The 20,542-nt window shown below is 41.8% G+C and overlaps 1 protein-coding gene across 1 annotated transcript in view; it reads right to left on the reverse strand.

Moving 5' to 3' along the window:
- Positions 1-1,312: 1,312 nt before the first annotated feature.
- The window catches only part of SLC28A3 (solute carrier family 28 member 3), a 62,717-nt gene continuing 43,487 nt past the window's right edge, over positions 1,313-20,542 (reverse strand). Inside the window, exons 12-17 of the mRNA XM_089494562.1 lie at positions 19,943-20,111; positions 15,475-15,672; positions 8,902-8,983; positions 7,463-7,561; positions 4,094-4,202; positions 1,313-1,430 (exon numbers count right to left, since the gene is read on the reverse strand). Coding sequence (XP_089350688.1) covers positions 1,313-1,430; positions 4,094-4,202; positions 7,463-7,561; positions 8,902-8,983; positions 15,475-15,672; positions 19,943-20,111 — 775 coding nt within the window. The remainder of the gene's footprint in view (positions 1,431-4,093; positions 4,203-7,462; positions 7,562-8,901; positions 8,984-15,474; positions 15,673-19,942; positions 20,112-20,542) is intronic.

Below are 20,542 nucleotides of genomic sequence, written 5' to 3' on the forward strand. Positions count from 1 at the left end.
TTTGGCTTTGACAAAACATGATTTGCCAGAAAAATTGGTACAAAATATTTTTATCCCACTCTGTTAGCACTGGCAGGGCCACAAACATTGTTTATTTGGGAAAGGGGGGATGTACATGGCAGTTGATTGAAATGTGGGACCATTTGTGTAGCATGTGCAGATGACAATGACCTACAATGTACATTTTGCAAGACAAAAGTGCATCTACAGACTAAAATGCCCTATTGTAGTACATTAGGATCAGACAAACTCTGTTTTAAAACAAGGGTAGTATTGCTGGTTGATGTAATCTTAGATATTCCAAATAACATGTGTAGTTTGTTCCTCAGTAAATCCCTGCACAGGTATAATGTCTGTTTTTGTACTGTGCAAGGCTACATGATGTCCACCATCTCTTGTTGCTATAGCAAATGCCTTTCCCGCTGCATGTACGGTAAGGTTGGGCTTTTAAAAATATTTTTTCTTAGGTCTTTCCAAAGACAATGAGAAATGCTAAGGCACCATGAGATACATTATGATGATGTTTCTCCATGATAAGATTGCTTAAAGATGATTTCAATTAAAGGAAAGGGATTTGGTAAAGACATGCCTATTCAAGAAATGTGTGTGTGTGTGTCTATTTAAAAGCCTGCCTAGAGTACATAATTTTAATCTGTGCCAGTACACTATTTTTTTACTTATATATTTATCAATTTTAAATTTAAATTAATGACATCAGCACAGTTTAGAATATTTGATATTAAAAAAATTGTAATAAAACTAACGCTAGCTACAATTTAAAAAGACTTAAAATGTGCATTTATATTGCCTGGCCTCCTAAACCAGTTTAAAATGCCTGAACAAATAGCTGGTAGTGACTGATCAAGAAAGGGATCGTAGGTTTGCAGTGAATAACTCCGTAAAAATGTTGACGAGATTTGTGGATGTTTTAAAGTTGAAGCCCATGTTTGTGGTTCTTGGGATGTAGAAAAAAGGTGAGCAAAAGAAGACATGATATATTTTGAAGCAGTTTTAAATAAATACTTGACAAATCTCCAAATACTTAAATATTCCTTTTGCAATGGCCAGTTATTCATATTAGAATCCAAGAGCTTGTGAAGAGTTACAGATCATAAAACAACTATCCTATGGCTCCAGTGAAGTTTAGGGACTTTGATTCCTGACAATCTAGTTTAAGATGAAAAAACAAAATAAAACATACGCTTTGCGTGAAGCATTGATAAGATGATGCCACTGCCATTTTGTCTTCCTGCAAATCCACCAGTGAGGTAAATCTAAAAAAATCCTGACTCCTATATAAAAACATAACAGTTTAAGATAAACTAGTCCTCCAACTGCAGTTAATCATGGGTTGGTGCAGAAATTTACAACATCCAGCCAAGGTTAAATTGTTGTTTGTTTTCTGGAAGATCTCTGTGGAACTGTTTGCACTGGTGGAGAAAGGAAAAGAAATTTTAATAATGAAAGAAAACTAATGTCAAATTTCATGTTAAATTAGTCTGAATGCTTTTGGACAAAACTGTTTTCCCAACATGAGCCACATCAGAATCAGGACTGGACCTGAAAACAGTCATTATTAAACTGTTCTTAAAATTAATGTTTCCCCCTATATGATTTTACTGTAATTCCCACAAACTATAATAAGGGCCTTTGATATGTTTCAAATGTGTGTTAAACATTGTGGTGATTGTTCATCAAATGCAGGTAGTTATGTAGCAGATTAATCAAGAGAGATCTTAAATTCAGGTTCTCACCTTCCTTTCACAGTATACATAGCTTCCTTCTGGTGCAAGCCCAAATGCAAATCTGTCACCATGTCTTTTAGGCCAGCACACAGCCTTTTGAAGAGCATCAAACTAACTTGCTCTTTTTCCAGCAGAAGCTGGCTTTGCAAACAGCTGATTGACTGGCCCTTGTGATAATCAAAAAGCCTCTCCCTAACTATATATGGACTTATATTTTAAGTTTACAAGCATTCTCAGAATGGCAACCAAACAAGTCTTTAAATGTATCACTGTATCACTTCTTAACTGTGTAAATAAGCCAATATTTGATCACTTTTCTTTTAAGTTGAAAGCCAGCTTAAAGAATGGTGATGAAAATCAGAGCTGAATTTAAACCTAAGTATGCTATTAAAGAACAGGTGGCTGGAGGAGGCAGAAAAACAGCACCAGCAGGCTGGTAGGTAAGGCCAGAAACACCGTTATGGGCACTTTTAGACTACACAATTATAGCACTTTGATGCCACTTTAACTACTAAGACTTCATCCTAAGGAATCTTGGGGTTTGTATTCTAGTGAGGTCCTAGAGCTCTCTGGCTGGGAATTCTGACTATCCCTTCCTAAATTAGAAACCTGAGGATCCTACAGGATTGACCTGTGGCAGTTAAAGTGGAAACACAGTACAAGGATTTGTAGTTTGAAAGATTCCATGTTCTGGGCCTTTTCCTTATTCACCTTTCCTGCTTCATTCCCTTCTTTCTCCAAGGAGCTTATTGCACAAAGAAAGAAAGCATGCGTTCAGCTGGATTGTGGTACATTTCTACATACTTTACTGCATGATGTCATAGTTCTTCAGCTTTCTGGGTGATGGTCATAAAAGCCAGTCTTTTGTTGAAATGATTTTTCTAGCTACAAAAAAAGAGCTTTTATGTGAGAAGAGAATCGAAGAACTACAACTTCATGCGGTAAGGCATATACAAAGGCACTACTACCCAGATGAACTTCCACTTTCTTTCCTCAATATTTGCCTTTCCGATCTTCAGCTTTTTAAACAGCACTTCACCCTGCTTTTCCCTCCCATTATATTTTTAAAAATTAATTAATACTGTATATACTCATCTATAAGTCTAAAAATTTATGCCCAAAAATTGACCCCCAAATCCCAGGTCGACCTATTTACAGGTCACTGTGGTAATGTGATAGCAGTAATTTCAGATTTCCACATGCATTTAGCAGAGCAGTTTATTTCTCTCTTGAGCTAAGCAGAAAGAGTCCTGAGTGATTCACTGATATTTCTGCTTGTTTAAGAGTTCTCTCCCATCTGTGCCTCTGAAACAAAGGCTGAAATGATGAAGCAAAAAGCCTCAATGAGAGTCTCTCTTGCCACACACACACACATATACACTGTAGGAGCCTCCAAGTTTTACCTTCGATCTATCCACGGATCAGGGCAAAATCCACAATTTTGGCCCCAAAATGTGACCTCGACTTATACATGAGGTCGACTAATAGCTGAGTATATACAGTACTTTACATTATGCTTTTTAAGGCAATATCCTTACAAGAAAGTTTCCAGCAATAGATGTAATGACAGGAACAGAACTAATACACATTCTGTTTGAGTTAAATACCATTTAGTAATGTTGAATTGTGCAGCTACAAGGGGAGAAAACTGTTCAGGTTATTATCTATTGTTTTGGGGAGGTTATGAATGGAATTAAAATTCAAATACTTCAGAATTCTATGCTGTTGTTTGTTGTTAATTACCTTCAAGTCAACTCATGATGACCCCATGGATGAGACATCTCCAAGACTCCCTGTCCTCCAGGGAGATTTAGGCTCGATGTGGTCAAGGACGCAATTGTTTGTCTTTTTGGCTGTCCCTCAGCATTCTTCTACAGCACCATCTCTCAAATGAACTCATTTCCCATTTATCCACTTATCCACTTTCTTCATTGTCCAGCTCTTATATCTGTACATGGTACTAAGGAATACCATGGCTTGTACAACTCTAATTTTAGTGCTCAGTTGTATATCTTTACTCTTTTCTAGTTCTTTCATAGCTGCCTTTCCCATTCTTTCCCATTCCTATAATTCTATAGCCATTAGTAAAAAAAAGATTGAGGGGCAGTCTTCATGGCTTCCTGTAATATCCACCTCTAGTCCATATAGTCATAAAATAACTTTATAATAACATCATATATGTGAACTTTGATGTCCAGCACCTGGGAGATAACAGTTCTCAGCATCCTCAGCCATCATGACCAGATCAGGAAAAACTGATATATAAAATTCCTGTTATGACTAAGAGCAACAATTTGACTTCACATATGATCTCTGCAAATTTGAGATAATATCTTTTTTATAATTACCTGTTAAAGAACTTTAAGCAACATGTAACTAGTTCTGTACTATTGGTAGTCACATTGAAGTTGTTTTCTAATAAACTAGTGCATGGATCTTCTGTCACAGATAATATTCCTGAAAACAGAGCAGAAAGGCCACCTATATTAAGCTAAGCAATAATTGTATTTCTTGGTTACAGTGCCAAAATAATAAAAAATGACTTGTACAAGTTCCCATCTCAGTTTTTCCACACCAAATTCATTCACTCATTCATCCATTCATCTTGATGTGAGGTGACAAGGAACAAAATAATATGAACTGGAGTCTTTCTCTGTGTGTGCATGCACAAGATATAAGGTGCTGTTGACAATACGGATACCTATTTTTGACTACATTTTTAAAAACCATTCAGATTCAATCAAAATTTTAAACTTTATGTACAAACAGAAAGAGTACTAGACATGACAAAGTATGTATAATGTTTCTAGGCCCGTACAATCTACACTTAACATGCTCATCCACCATCATCATTAAAAGAAAGAACATCTGTATCTACTTCCTGTTTTTTATATGTCATCCTTCTTCCATCTTGGAACTCAAGATGGCAAGGGGGTCTTCCAGCTTGGCTTTCACAAGATGGCTGTTTCAAGTGCCCCTAGAATTCAGTTCTCTAGATTTAGATGGCGGCATCATGTGCCCTTAAATTTCAGCAGTCTAGATGTCTTCAGCTCTCAGAAGACCCAGCCAGCATAGTCCATGGCAAGGTATCCTGGGAGCTGAAGTGCAAAATATCTAGGTGAACAAAAATTAAGGGAACTGTCTTAGACTATGTTCTAAGAAATGGAGAAAGATGTCTTGTTATCAGGATACCAGCCAAACAGCTCTGTCCAGAAAACAATAATGGCAAGTTTATGTCATCGATCCTAAGAAGCATGGACTCATCAGAATAAGTTGACAGAAATTTATTTCCCTTCCTCCATGCCACCACTATTGTAGCCTCCTGAAGACCCTCTTATGAGGGTCAGAAGCTTGTTTTGAATGGAAGTGGGTTTTGCCAACCATTCAATAACAGAAATACTGTTACTTGATGTGCAGTGATCACCCTGATCCCTGCACCACACCACATTCATGAACATGTCACTGTCTCCAAGAGATTAATTTTGCAGGTGTCAGTAAACTACTGAAGGAAGAAGGGTGGAGGAATTGACATCGATCAAGCATTTCTTCCATCAACAGTTTTTATGATCCAAGCCATTGCTTGCTTTCACTTTGATTTAAGCAGTGATGGCTGATTGGAGCCAAAGCATGCCAGCAACAGGGCATAAACTAGTCAAAGCCAAACACTTTTTTTTTTAAAAAAGGAAAGAAATCCTACTAATTTCAATGTGGGAGGAGACATATAGCAGCTTAATTGTGGCTGTATCTCACTCTTAATTTGTATAAATTATAAAGGCATTGCATAATTGTCGCTTACTATTTGATGTTCTTTTGGTGCCTGTTTATCAAAACATTTCCTGTATTGCTATGTACTGTATATGCATTATCCTACTTGAGAGTATGTATTTTCCCTGGAAAATGATTAACCATCCATTATGAAGCCTCGCCCTCCCTCCAGTCCATCTGCCTTGGTCCAGGCCTTGGAGGTAGAGAGGAACTGCTGGACCTCTTACCCTTTCCCTCCACCACTCCCTTCTCCTTTTGTGTCATGTCTTTTTAGATTGTAAGCCTGAGGGCAGGGAACCGTCTAACTAAAAAGATTGCATGTACAGCGCTGTGTAAATTTACAGCGCTTCATAAATAAAGGTTAATAATAATAATAAAAATAATAATAAATATTACTTTTATAATTGTTTTGAGAATATTCTGGAAGTAAAGACATAACATTTGTGTTTCATTTAACGTTTTTTAAAATAGAGGTCAATGTGTCCATTAGAGTCCCTCCAGATGAGTAAAAAGCATCTGAAAACCCACGTTTTGTTCCTGGACAGATCAATTTTTATTTTGGAGATCCACACAACATTTTCTTCATACCAAAGTATTTCCTGGGAATGCCCGGCATTACCAAGGATTGTTCATTAATGATTCCTACATCAGTTTAAATCAACCCAATATGAAATGTGTCTCTACTTGGCTGTTTGTTTGCATTACAAAAGTAGCTGAGATGATAATCATGAGCAAACACAACTACTTTTTCCAGGGCACAGAGTGAACAGAGGTTAAACAAGGGAAAAAAGGAACGTTTCCACCAAAGCAAGTAAGTGTATCGCCTGGCACTTGGAGGAACAGGAATGGAATGGAATGGGGGGGGGGGGGGGAAACATGTGCTACCACATAGGAGAACACCACCGATGCCACCGGGAACCCCCAAGCCATTCCCCAGCCACTCCATGGCAGCCGATTTTGAAGAATGGTTCAAAGTTGTCTTTCAAAATTGGCTTCCAGGAATGGCTTGGGGGCTGGCTTGGGGACTCCTAGCAGCACTGGTGGCGTTCTCCCATGTGGTAGCACACATTCCCCCCCACCATTCTGTTCTGTTCCCATTTCTCCAAGTGCTGTGCAATAAGCTTAAACATGATCCTAATGTTTAACTACTATAATACTGCTAATGGGCTTTAGCACTTTTGAGTATAACCTCTGAGTACAGTGGACTCTTGGTATTCACCGGAGTTTGGTTCCAGGACCCCCATGGATACCAAAATCCATGAATGCTCATTAAACACAATAGCATAGTAAAATGGTGTCCCTTATATAAAAGGGCAAAATCAAAGTTTTCCTATGGGAATTTGTATATTTTAAAAGTATTTTTCCGCTGTGGATGCTTGAATCCATAGATAAAAAATCTGTGGATAATGAGGACTGATTGTAATAATAAGAAAGCTGAGTGGAAATTGGTGAAAATCAGTTTCTGAAATGCTGCATGCGTCTAGCTAGATGGGTGATCAGTGGGATGGGGAAAAGGGATTTAAGGGAGAGGGGAGTGATGGAAACCCAGAAGATTTCAATTAACAATTTGGATGCCAACCTGGGAATATGCAGGTAAAATGAGAACAAAAAAGATCTGGAGCCCTCAGTTCTTACAGAGACTCTCCCCTGCTTCTATATGAGGCTGTTGTTAACTTTTTTTAGTGACAGATCTTTTTTTAAAAAATCACTGTTGAAAGTGAGTACAGTATTTTGTGAGGAGATCCTTATTTTTCTAATATATGTTTATATATATCCCCCCCCTTCCGCATGGTTTTTCTTATTCTAGGTGGCTTTCTTTTGGGATTCCCATTGTGTTAAATGAATAGATTCCTACAATGGTATTTATCACACTCCACAGAGCACTAGGAGCCAAGAAACACAAACTGATAAACCAAAACACTGCCATCTTGTGGGGTCTTTAGAGATAATACCTGCAATACAAGCAGTCATGAAGCAGGCCACAGTGCCAGCAATCATGGCCCTGAAGGCTCCACTTGCAATGTCTTTCTTCCTAGAAGGAGCCATGGAAGCTGAGGAAAACATTTGAAGAGGAACATTAATGCAATTAATGCTTAGAGAGTAACCAGTGACACTCTCTCTCTCTCTCTCTCACACACACACACACACAGAGGTATGTTTGTTTGGAGACAGATGTTCCCAAACTTTTCAAACTGTCTTAAATTGTCTAAACCTTCGGAACTGCACTTACCCACTCACTCAAGTTAAGAGGGATTCAGTTATGTAAAAACCGTGGGACCTGAATTTCTCCTAGGCAATGAATGGGAATGGTCAGCATTTGGTAGCTTTGCCTTTGTGATAAGACAATGGCAAACCCAAAGAGAAAATTTATTTTATTTATTCTCCTGTTCTACTCAGACAGAATTCCACAGGATATAGTGGTGCAATTATTGGGAGATAACCAATGTCATATTGTCTACGTGACTGCAATTTTATCAAAACAACGAGGGAATTCCAAAGTAATTTTTAAGGTTCAGTCCTTTTAAAATTGTCCATCTTGAGGACTGTCAGTGCAGGATTGTCAAAGGAGTTTAAAAGCTACTGTAACTCTATTTTATTGTTACTTTGGAATTCCCTCATTGTTATGCAACGTAAAGGGTTGTGGCTAAATGCAATAAAGAATAGAATCAATGACTACATATCAGGCACCACAGTCATGCTGATGTATTCTTATGGATCACTGAGAACTCCGCCTCCCCATTTCATCTCACCCTTGCAACTAGGGCCTGGGACAGACGGGCACTTTGTGGCATGGCAGTGGCACAACTAGGGTTAGGGGCCGTGCGGCAACTGCATGTACCCTAACCCTAGCATGTACTGGTGGTGCTACAATGGCGGTGAGCCGTGTGCATGGGCGCCACCATTGTGACATAACAGACGCATAGCGTCCGTGCATCGTGCCGCACCAGTTACGTCATAAGTGCGTCATTGGTGCACTCGCAACATAACAATGGCGGCGGAAAACAAACCTGGTTTTCTCAGGTTCTTTCTCGTCCAGAGGGAAGCTGTGTGGTTTGGCGGCTGCAGCATCCTCCTGGAGGAAATTAGGCCGCCGGCAGGCCGCCCTTTTCAGGTGGTTTGTACCATGCCTATATAAAATATTTCCATGGTCCTGCTAATCCATGAGCTTCCCGTTAAATGAAAGGCAGATCTTCTGTCTGACATCTACAGAGATTTATAGTACACCTCTTTAGAGAAGACCAAGGCCTAAGGTTATTACCTCCTTCCCTGCCAGCACCCAGCATGGGAAACAAGACATTGTTCATTCTGTATGATAGCATGATATTTGTTTTTTAAGGGTTGACATGTGTCCAATAAAATGCTCCATATAGGAAGTACATAGTGTTCTTACTTAATGCACCAATTACAACTCCCAAAGAACCAAAGTTGGCAAATCCACACAGAGCATAAGTTGCAATGGTTTCTGACCGGATCTAAAATTCAAGCACAAGAAAATATCTTATTCAGTTACATTAACTTACCATTTTGAACTGCACTTTCTGCTCAAATAGGATTCAATAGCTTCTTGGTGATATGGATGGAAGGTGTAATAAATTCACACTTTAGAGCACAATTAAAAGGTTACTAGTAGTGCAGGGTTTTTTTTAAATAAAAAGAGTACCTTGTTTTGGTAATGACTTACCCTTTCTAGTAACCAATGGTGCTATGTTAAATTTAAAAAACAAGTATAAGTGGTAATGAAGTTAATTTGTTGGTGTAATGAGTAAGATTTTTGGGCCCATTCATACTTGTGTTGTTGTGATGAGTAGATCTGGGGAGATTCAGTGATGCAATACCAAATCAATGTTCCCACTACGGAATCTCTCTGTGGCAATATACCCTGATGAAGGTCACATTACCATTGGTATTGATTTAAAATGGAGTCACCATTTTGATCGTTCTTGAGTTTATCAAAACTATCAATCAAATGATGCGCATCTACATCACACTGTTTGGGGGGACTCCCCCGTCAGCCTTGAAGGATGGTGATGGCAAGCCCCTGTGAAGAAACCATGCCAAGAAACCCTGGGATAGGTTAGCCTTGGGGGGAAGTCACACTCTCGTAGCCTCAGAGGACGGCAATGGCAAGCCCCTTTGAATAAACCTTGCCAAGTAACCCCCGGGGATAGGTTAGCTTTTCACATTTTCCGAGCCAAAAAAACACCATGGGCTTAAATGTGGGGTAGAAATGAAATGTGTGCAAGAGCGTTGTTTGCACCAACTTGGGGACAGACTCTGTTGTGGTTTTATTTCTGAGGAAGGAGGAAAAAATGACCCCTAACCCCCACCCCCACTGCAGCTTTGTGATACCAATGACACCAGTATTTAAAGGTGCTGTCTACTGCAGCCATGCAATAGCAGTAATGTGCATAAACTGTCAATTTTTTTAAAAAGCACACTGCCTAATGGGATCTTCCCAGGAGAACGCTTTCTCTGACTTTGGCTTTGACTGGCAGGGAGTGAGGAAAGGGGTGGGCATGATCTGCCCCCTGCACATTAACTCCTCCTTTCCTGTGCCCCAAATTGAATTGACAGCAAGTTCCCATTTGTGGCTGGTAAAAAAACCACAAACCAGTTCTTTTGAAAAGACACACTGAAATCCATAGGTTTTTTAAAAACGGGTTAAGGGGGATTTGCACCAGGCACCCACCAAATTCAGCTGTGTGTAAGTGTGAATGACTCCCTTTTAAACTGATTTGCAAACTAGTTTATAACATAGTGTGAACAACCCTTTTAGTTACTTTCTAAAGCAAAGCTAGGGAAACTGTGGCTGGCAGGATTCTCAACTTGGCTCAGTACTCTGTTCTCTCTGTCTGCTCTGCATATCTATGGTGTAGGTCCTTGTCGGTCTTTGGCCCCAGACTATGTCCTGTTATGGCCCTGGCCACCAAGGTGCAGGACACTGTGTGTTTATGGAGAAAAATCTACACATGGTTTTTCCTAAGATTTCATCAAAGAAACCACAATGAACCTTCCTTCATTATCCTTCAGTTTTTGGGGGGAAATTCCTAGTGCCTGACTGGAGAAGCACATGTGTGTGGGCAACTAATGATAATGTCACCAAAATCTATGTCCTGTTGGTATGCTTCTCTCTTCTTCCTTTCACAATGCCATGGCATCATGCTTTGCTTTGAGAAGTTCTCCACAGGGAAGGGGGTGGACAATCAGACATGCTTAAATCATATATGCTTGAATCTTGACTATTGGAGCACTAGGGGATTGTTTCTATCACATGCTTAAATCTGTAGTACTAGGGTATAAATTTGGGAATGGAAAAAGGATTCTAATTAAGGACTCTTGTGATGCAGTGGCAAGGAATTCCATATACATTCCAAGTAATCTTAGTAATCTTATTTCTTATTTCCATAGACCTTCCATGTCATCTTATTCATCTTATTTTTTAGTAAGTACCTATAAAGGTGAAATCAAGGAAAGAGGTTTTCCCAAGATTGCTGTGGGATCGAATTGACCAGAAGATGAGCCAGAAAGTTGGGGCCAGGGGAAGGATTTGAGTTATTAGTGCTAATACCTCTGGGTCACCTATTAATCCCCCCATAGTTATACTGTACAATCAATATAACTTCAGTTAAGAAGTTTAGCCTTTTAAAAAAAATGTCAGAAGAAATCAGGCCTGCATTGTGTAAAATCATACAGTCGCATTATTTTCTCTGTTCAAAACTTAATGAAGCTTTTGCTGCTGTCAGTTTTATAATGTCTGTGGCAAAGGCCACCTTATTCCCAGCAAATTCATCTGGTATTAAAAAAAAGAGAGAGAGATCATCTTAGTTAGGGTTGCCATATCCCGCCCCCCGGCGGGACAATCCCGGTTTGGGCGGTGCCATCCCGGTCCCGGTCCGGTTTGGCGCCCAAACCGGGACGGCCCCGCCCACCGCGGCCACCTCCGCCGCCGCCGCGGCTCCAAGGCCTTTCTGAGGCCTGGGAGTCGGGACGGAAAAGGAGGGCAGCGAGGCCTGAGGCGGAGGAGGCTGCAGGGAGGCGGCGCCTCTTGGGCGCAGCCGCGCCAACCTCCCCGCCTCCCTGCAGCCTCCTCCCTCCTTCCTGGCCTCCGCGGGGGCCAAGAAGGAGGCGAGGCCGGGGCGATCGCCGCCGGCCTCCTCGCCTCCTTCCTGGTCCCTGCGGGGGCCAAGAAGGAGGCGAGGCCGGGGCGATCGCCGCCGGCCTCCTCGCCTCCTTCCTGGTCCCTGCGGGGGCCAAGAAGGAGGCGAGGATCGGGGCGATCGCCGCCGGCCTCCTCGCCTCCTTCCTGGTCCCTGCGGGGGCCAAGAAGGAGGCGAGGATCGGGGTGATCGCCGCCGGCCTCCTCGCCTCCTTCCTGGCCTCCGCGGGGGCCAAGAAGGAGGCGAGGCCGGGGCGATCGCCGCCGGCCTCCTCGCCTCCTTCCTGGCCTCCGCGGGGGCCAAGAAGGAGGCGAGGCCGGGGCGATCGCCGCCGGCCTCCTCGCCTCCTTTCTGGTCCCTGCGGGGGCCAAGAAGGAGGCGAGGATCGGGGCGATCGCCGCCGGCCTCCTCGCCTCCTTCCTGGCCTCCGCGGGGGCCAAGAAGGAGGCGAGGCCGGGGCGATCGCCGCCGGCCTCCTCGCCTCCTTCCTGGTCCCTGCGGGGGCCAAGAAGGAGGCGAGGATCGGGGCGATCGCCGCCGGCCTCCTCGCCTCCTTCCTGGCCTCCGCGGGGGCCAAGAAGGAGGCGAGGCCGGGGCGATCGCCGCCGGCCTCCTCGCCTCCTTCCTGGTCCCTGCGGGGGCCAAGAAGGAGGCGAGGATCGGGGCGATCGCCGCCGGCCTCCTCGCCTCCTTCCTGGCCTCCGCGGGGGCCAAGAAGGAGGCGAGGCCGGGGCGATCGCCGCCGGCCTCCTCGCCTCCTTCCTGGTCCCTGCGGGGGCCAAGAAGGAGGCGAGGATCGGGGCGATCGCCGCCGGCCTCCTCGCCTCCTTCCTGGTCCCTGCGGGGGCCAAGAAGGAGGCGAGGATCGGGGCGATCGCCGCCGGCCTCCTCGCCTCCTTCCTGGTCCCTGAGGGTCCCAGGAACGAGGCGAGGCCCCGATCCTGGCCTCCGATCGTGGCGGGGCCCAGGCGGGGAGGGAAAGCCTCCTTAAGTGGAGGCTTTCCCTTGCCGCTTGGCCTCCGCTGCGATCGCAGTAAAATGTAGGACAGAATTTTCAAATGTAGGACACACTTTTTTGTGTGTCCTACATTTGAAAATTTTGTCCTACATTTTTCCCGGTTTCGAGGTCCGGCACTATGGCAACCCTAATCTTAGTTCAAGGCAAGAGACTCCACTGTGAGCAGATCTTCCCTTCTCCCGCCCTCTGTTCCCTGCTTGCAATAAAATCATCTTGGTACTTCAGTTGATTAGAATGCTCATTTGTGCCCCCTCATGTTTTTGAAGAAGCAATTTGTAGATGTTTCTTTTTTGCTTCATGCATATACAGAGAAAAGCATTTCAAGGCTTCATTGGGCATATTTTTTCCAGGAAATGACTGAAAGCTGGGAAGCCTCATTGTTGCTGGTTGTGGAGGTGGACATGAAGCTGAGTACTCCCTCTCTGAAAGAGATACTTGTACCTAGTTTTATCAGAGACCTCTGAGAACAACTTCAATTAAAACGGAATGTTCCAGCCTCATTTGTCACTGTGCCATGAGTTTCATGCTGAAAACTAGTTCTAAAATCACCAGACCTAAGCTTCATTTATAATATTGGTATTAGAACTTAGGAAGAACCCAAGAGATACAGGTTCAGGTGCTAAGTGCAACTACTAGAGGAAAAGAAGAGGAGCTCTCTAATTTGGGCCCCAAACATTTGGGCCTAAAGTGCCAGCTCTGGGCCAATCTGACCCATATTGGACTGAAGCTGTGCTGCAGCCACCTAAGGCAGCTGAAACCCAGCCACAAAGCTCCTTGCCATTGGTCCTTTGTGGGAGCATCAGCCATGGGACCACAGCATTTGGTTGCTGTGGTCTCATGCTGAATGGAGAGTGATTGGGGTAGGAGCAGCCTCTGGCCACTCTTTTTTCTCCCTCTGCTCAATCTCTTTGTCTCAGTCAGGTCTGACTTCTTGGGATAATTTTGGTTTTTTTTAAATGTGGGTTAAAAAAATTATTCAGTTTGTGGGCTTCCCCCACTTTCTTACAGGCCATCCAAATGTTTTGCCACAATCCCACAGAGCAAATGTTCAGCTGGTTCGTGGTAAAGACACGGAAGTAAGATTTCAACATAAAGCCAGCTTACAACCAAGTTCCTAACACTCCAAGATGGCTTTGTGAATGAATCAATACTCAGTTTGGGTTCATTTGAAATAAAATAGTGTATTTTAAGTCAGGAAATATTAATTTCAGGCCTCTCAAAATGTAACAAGATCCCTAGGAAGAAACACTAGCTGTAGAGAAAAGTCTTCTACAGCTGTCTGGAGATTCTTAAAAGGTCAAAGTTCTACAGTATGTAAGTTAGTCTAAAGAGAGAGAGAAAGGTCTTTCTTGAGCTCCTTACTTACTCAAGGGTACCATTATTTGCTGACAAGGAGGGTCTTCTTTGGCTGTCTTTCTGATTAAACACCCATTTCAGTGGTTTCCTTAGTTATAAGGAAAAAGGATATCAGATTCACATATTTTCTTTAGGGAAGGAAAGCAGCTTGAGAAGTAAGAGTTTGACTGGGAACATGAAGAAAGTGTTAATTATCTCACTTTTCTAATTAGATTCTCTCCTTCTCTCTCCTTTTTTGTATTCAGAAAAAAAATCTGTCAAAAGATATTCTCTATTTCTCCCATATCCCATCACTCTTAGGCCCAGAACACACAGGCCAAAAGAAGCGGCTTCCGGATGCTTTGGGGGCATGGTGTTTAGATGATGCATGCTCCCAAAGAGGCTGGCTACTCCCAAAGGATTAGATCAAAAAGGAGTCAGTTTAAACCAACTTCTGGTGGTGCTGACTTGAGACTGCAGGTGGCAGCCTGCTTTGGGAGTGGGCTGTGCAGTCACTGCAGTCCCAGCCCAATCATGGCTGTAGCAGCCAGATGCCACTCCTTCCCAGCCATCTGCTTCACCCTACAGTCTTACTTCCAAAGGCCACTTTCTCTTTTTGAATTAGACTGGGTCTCTTGTGTGAGAACCCACAGTTTGTCCAATGTACAAAAGAACTCCTCTTATGGTCTGGGTCTGTGAGCTTTCATATATTCAATTTTATTTCCTATATGCTGAGGGTAGGAACTAAAACACCTTCAGAGAGGACTGCTTTAAGTCATTAACAGAGATATATCCCCACTATTGTCCAAATACCCTTCAGAATGTATAGGAAATAAATTCTAGGGCAAAATCCCCACCAATCCTTGATAAAATAGTTCATGAAAGATTAGAGCAGCAAGAAGTATTAATGGATTGGGTTACACTGGGCTGTGAAGCAGACTTTTTACAGGTGTACTTGGTTGTATTCTAATATTATGTAGTTGTGTTCTAATATTATAATTTGTTTAATCATGTTTTAATATGTTTTGTGTTCTTTATATGTAGCTTTTTAGTTGATCTTTTTGAGTTCTGGGAAAAAGGTGGAACACAAATTAAAACACCTTAGAAATTCAATGCTGGACAAGTAGGCTTCTACTTACATAATGAGACTTTCCCTTCAACTTTTTCCCACCTGGTTTCTCATAGCCCAAATCTGCGCAAGCCATTCCTCCCCAATCCATAAACTCTTGCCACATAGCAGATTGTACAACATAGTTTAGACTGGGTACTGAGAGGTAACAGGATCAAAGGTATATCAGTGATATATTCACTCCAGTGAGGCACTACTATTAATAACCTGTTTGTAATGAAAAAATGTTTTCTAATTCACAGTTCAGTTTCATCGGCTGTGCCTGTACTGATTCTACAGTGGAGGTGGATCTCATGAATCAAAGAGTTATACATAAATACTCACACTCAAATATTGTTTTACACCATGGCTATACATTTCCCCTCCGTTCTTCCTCTGCTGAATCAATTTTGATAGGTGTTCATAAGCCACAAATTCATTGAAGAAAGTCTTATAACCTAGAAGTCCACCAACAATAAAACTGTCTTCCCAGTCTACTCCCATAATGAAAGAAAATGGCATAAAAACATAGGCACAAATTATCTGCGTAAAAGACAAAAGAGAGAAGATGAGATTAGTTGAAAAACCTGTTGACCAAATATTATCATTTCTCAGAACAGTTTCCTAGAGCAGTAAGCCGTAGAGAAGGTACAGAGATGTATGTAGAGATGTGTTCTGCAGCAACTGAAGTTTGAGAAATCAGTTCCACCAATCAGGGTGAAATAGTTTCGTAATGGTCACTAAGACACCAGGAATTTACAGACTCAGGTCCAAAACACACTCAAATAATCCAGTTTGAGTGGTTTAACTTTCTGGCTCAGTATTAGGGAATCCTGGGAATGGTAGTTATTATGGCACCAGGGATTTCTTACACAGAAGGCTAAATGTCTGATAAAACTACAGTTCCCAGGATTCCCTAGCAATGAGCCAGGGCAGTTAAAGCTGTCTCAAACTAGATTATTTCCTCAGTGTGTTTTGGACCTCAGTAAAGCACTATTTTTATTAGTGGCTCTCAGATATTTCTGTGCATTCACTGACACTGACAGCAAGTAAGGCTGAACATTACCATAAAGTTTCACAGTTGGCAGCTTGTGCCCCTTTATTAGACTGCAACTTCTCTCAGCTCTCTAGCTACCTTACATGGCCAATGGTAAAAGACAATGAGAGTTCCTATCTAATAATATCTGGAGGGCTACAAGTTGCAATTTTGGGGGATCATGAAAGAGGTATGTGAAATTATAAATGAAATGGAGAGAACAAATGTGGAGAAATTATTCTCCCTCCAAAACACAAGGCTGTAAAGCCAACCAATCAGGCCGATGAGCATCATTATGCAGTTAGTGGGGATGCACACTTGGAAACCTGAAATGATGGAAGAAGGCACAATTGAGAGGGAAAATGAGAAAACAGAAAGGAATACTTAATACTTCCTTTCTAATAACTTCTCCCAGGCACCTCTATCTCATAGATGAAATTATGTCTTGCAATTCATTCATTGCAGAGATGAATCCCATTTGAAGAAAACTAACAAGGGAAATTGCATCTTCTAGTCCTAGGCTTCAGGAGCAGATGCAGATGAGTGAAGAACTATAAATCCCTTTCCTATCTATTACTTCTCCAAATTATACCCTTTCCTCCTGCATTTTAAGATGTTCAACAGAGTGCAGGCTTCCCAGACCTACAGTCATAGTCTAATTTACCATTTTGGAGCAAGCCAAAGGAAATGCTTCTCCATATACTGCAGAATTCATTTATGGAATTTGTTGTTGAACGGGGTGAACAGCTTTTGACCTTCAGATATTGTTGGATTGCAAGTCTGATCAGCTCAAGCCAACATATCTATTGATGAAGATTCTCAAGGAGCAACGTATTTGCATTTATGGAAGTGGGGATACTGAACACACCACACACAGCCCTGGTGGGGCAGTGGTTAAATGCCTGTACGGCAGCCACTCACTCAAAACCATAAGGTTGCGAGTTCAAGACCAGCAAAAGGGCTCAAGCTCGACTCAGGCTTGCATCCTTCTGAAGTCGCTAAAATTAGTTCCCAGATTGTTAGGGGCAAATTAGCTTACAGTTGTAAACCGCTTAGACACTGCTTAGGCAGTATGAAGCTGTATATAAATGAAGCTTGTTTATATACTACATTGTAGGATATATAAAACCCCAAGAGATAAGTTTCTGAAGAGAAGTTTAGAACTTGTAGCTAACCAAAATGACTTGGAAAAAAATCACTTATTTGTTAGCTAATACAACTAAGTCTGTTATGTTCAACACTGCCAGATTTGCTGTGAAAGCAGCTAAACCTAGGCGCCTTACAGACAGGCCTAAGCGGCACCTTCGTTGCGCCAGGAATACGCATGAGGGGTGGCGCTTCCGGACGCGCCTTGCCCCTCGCGCGTATTCCGTACGGCAAGATGGCGGCACCCTATACAGACAGGCGCAGCCATCTTGATGTAACGGACGTGCAGCGTCTGGACGTCTAAACCCAGAAGAGCGGTCGCGAGTGTGTGCTTTGGCACTTGCGGCGGCTCTTCCGGGTTGCCGGAAGGAGTGCGATTTCTGCACTCCTTTTTTGCAGTGCGGAGGAGTCGCGCGGTTTGGCTGCTGCGGCTCCTCCACGCTGCAACCGGCAGCGGCCCAAGACCGCCCCTTTTGGGCAGTCTGTAACGGGCCTTAGATTAGATTTTGAGGATAAAAGCTTGCATGGAAATCTGCAGTAAACAGATTATATTAATTTGAACAGAGTATGGAAAATTGTGATATGTTTTTGTATGAAATATTTTTGTAATTTTAGTAGAAACATATTGCTGTATATGTTATAGAGCTAACTGACTGTGGAAGTTTTAAAGGGTTTTAATTATTTTTGTAATTTGATGGCTATAACCTGTATTTGGTTGTGATGAATAAAATGTATCTAAAAGGATCTATTGATGAACGGTGATGGTCCAACTACTTCTGTGGAGCTGCAAGTAGCCCAGTTGCTGTAGAAAGTTATGATGAGCTAACATTGCCTAGACCTCTGCTGTTGGTTTTGCAACCCAGGTAGAAACACAACTCCCTGAGTGCACGTAAAGCAAACAAACACAAAGCCTCTAGTGCTTTCATTAAAAAAAAACTTCCCCTGTTGAAAAACAATCCTGGACTAAGAACTTTAAATAATCGATTTCCTGCTTCTCTCCAGTATGAGACTAGTCAGGTAATGGGAGCATGTAACAATACAGATGATTAATGGCAGTGAGGAGAGCGAGAAGGAAATGTCCCCCACTTATTAATAACCATCTTGTCTTACTTTATTTTTCTGCAAATGTCTTTTGTAATTGGTTAATGCCTGAATAAATGAAGTTCACATTTCAGGTCATTATGAAATAATGTATTTTATTGTCTTTAATCAAAGCTGAACTGATTGTAAGGTTCTATGCAATTGGGGAATTTCAGGGCAATCTTTGGGCGAAAACATTAAACTGTACTAAAGAAGAAAGATGAAGAATATCTGTTTTTATTAATTAGCATATCTTTGATTGACAGGCAGTTCAGTCAGACTAACTATACTACATATTGTACATGAAACAGAATCTTTAAGTTCCCATAAAAGAGAATGTTCTTGGGGAAACTATCCTGACCAGCTGTTTCCCCATGGTTTACTGCATTAATTTCCTTCTTCCTGCTTTTTAGAAGTCATAGTTTCTATTTGCATAGGTGAGGCATTAGATTAGAAGATTTTTAAGGAATCCATCAGTTGTTCCTCTAAATGTGCCAAGGTTTCTGTTTTAAAGCAAACATCTACACAGATTGTCGTAAGAGTTTTCTAAGATTATGTTTTCTAGGTTAGTTTTCTAGTCTCATTCTGAATGGAAACACTTCTCTCCTAGTTGCTCTGTTTTCAAGTATGCATGGTGGTTCCCCTTTATTTATCCTTTTCACAATATGTAGGATTAAGCGGTAGTCCTGATATAAGCTTCAGAAAGTCACTGTTTTGGAACGAAACTACAACTTACTGCTTTGAACTACAACTGCAGCTCACAAAATTGCACCAGCCATCCTGACTTGGTGATTCTGGGAGTTGTCGTTCAAAAATGAAACTGTTTCAAGCTCTGCACTCCCAAATGATATGCTAAATAATCTTAAATGTATAAAAATTAGTTCTATCTTTGCCTTATTTAAGAAGTGTTTGAGTCATTTGGACATGGGTCAATGGTATATTTACTTGTTTGTTTTTGTTGTCTTATAGGCCTCTCTGTTCATGGTACTTGACTTTTCTGTTCATGGAGACATTTTTTCTCTCCATTTACATGGGATCAACACATCATGATGAATAAGCTGCTTGTTTACTTATGTGACATCACTAATAAACATGGTGTCATATGAAATAATAAACAAAAGAGGTAGTTTCCACAAAATGTTAAATTTGGCACTTCCTGGTATACACAGGAGATGGGAGGTTCATGCAGAGGACAAAACAAAACAAAAACCGTAGCTTGTCAGAAATAATTGTTCTGGTTAGCATTGCCTTTTCTAAGACTTGCTTGTATTTCACTGCAAGCAGCTTTCACTGGCCTGAGAAAGGATTTTGCCTTTGCCTTTAGCAATGAGCACAAATAGCAGGAAAAATGGCATATTATTTCAAATTAAAGCTTTGTCATGCACGAATTGCAGGACCCAGAAGAACCTATTTGACTCAACAGCTTATCCAGTTTGGTTTGCAATTGTTAACCACATTGATGGGAAAATACCATTCTTTTACTTTATATTTGTGACATATATGTGTGAGAAGGGAAAAAAAAGTCTTAGCTAAAAGCTTACAAGCCATTACCTCAAAACTGAGTTGTGGATAGTCAAACATGTTTCCCAGCCAGGACAAGGCAGCATTACAGAAAGCCAGCAAGGCAAGGAAGGCGATCAAAGTTGCGGCAATGTTTGCCACCAGAAAGATGGAGGAAGAAGCACCTTGGCTGGCTGCTTCCAACAGATTTTGGGAGTCCCTTCATCAAGAAAGCAAGAATTAAATATGCATTTTCATTTGGAATGTCCACATTTTAAAGGGTTAGCCAGAGAAATAAATGAACAAAGCTTTTTCCCTATAATGAAGTCTTCCTTTTAAAAATATCAGGACTGCCAAAAGCCTGAAAAATATAGGAACCAATATAATCTCAGGCATTTATATAGTTTTTGTAAGCATTGAAATGATTTCAAACTTTATCTCACAGCTAAAAAACAATAATATACAACAAATCTATGACCTGAAGCACAGGTGCACCTATATTTTGGCTTACTAAGCTGTAGCCAGGCAACTGCAACCCATCTGCAGTCTGGATCCCAGCTAAGCCTATCCAGTGGCTTTTCAAAAACGGGAGCTTGCTGTTTTTGAAACCGCTGGATAAGCAGGGCTGGGATCTGGGCTGCAGATGGCTGC

Source organism: Sceloporus occidentalis, unplaced genomic scaffold, assembly GCF_023333645.1.
Source record: "Sceloporus occidentalis isolate IW3139 unplaced genomic scaffold, rSceOcc1.0.p SCAF_73, whole genome shotgun sequence".
NCBI lineage: Eukaryota > Metazoa > Chordata > Lepidosauria > Squamata > Phrynosomatidae > Sceloporus > Sceloporus occidentalis.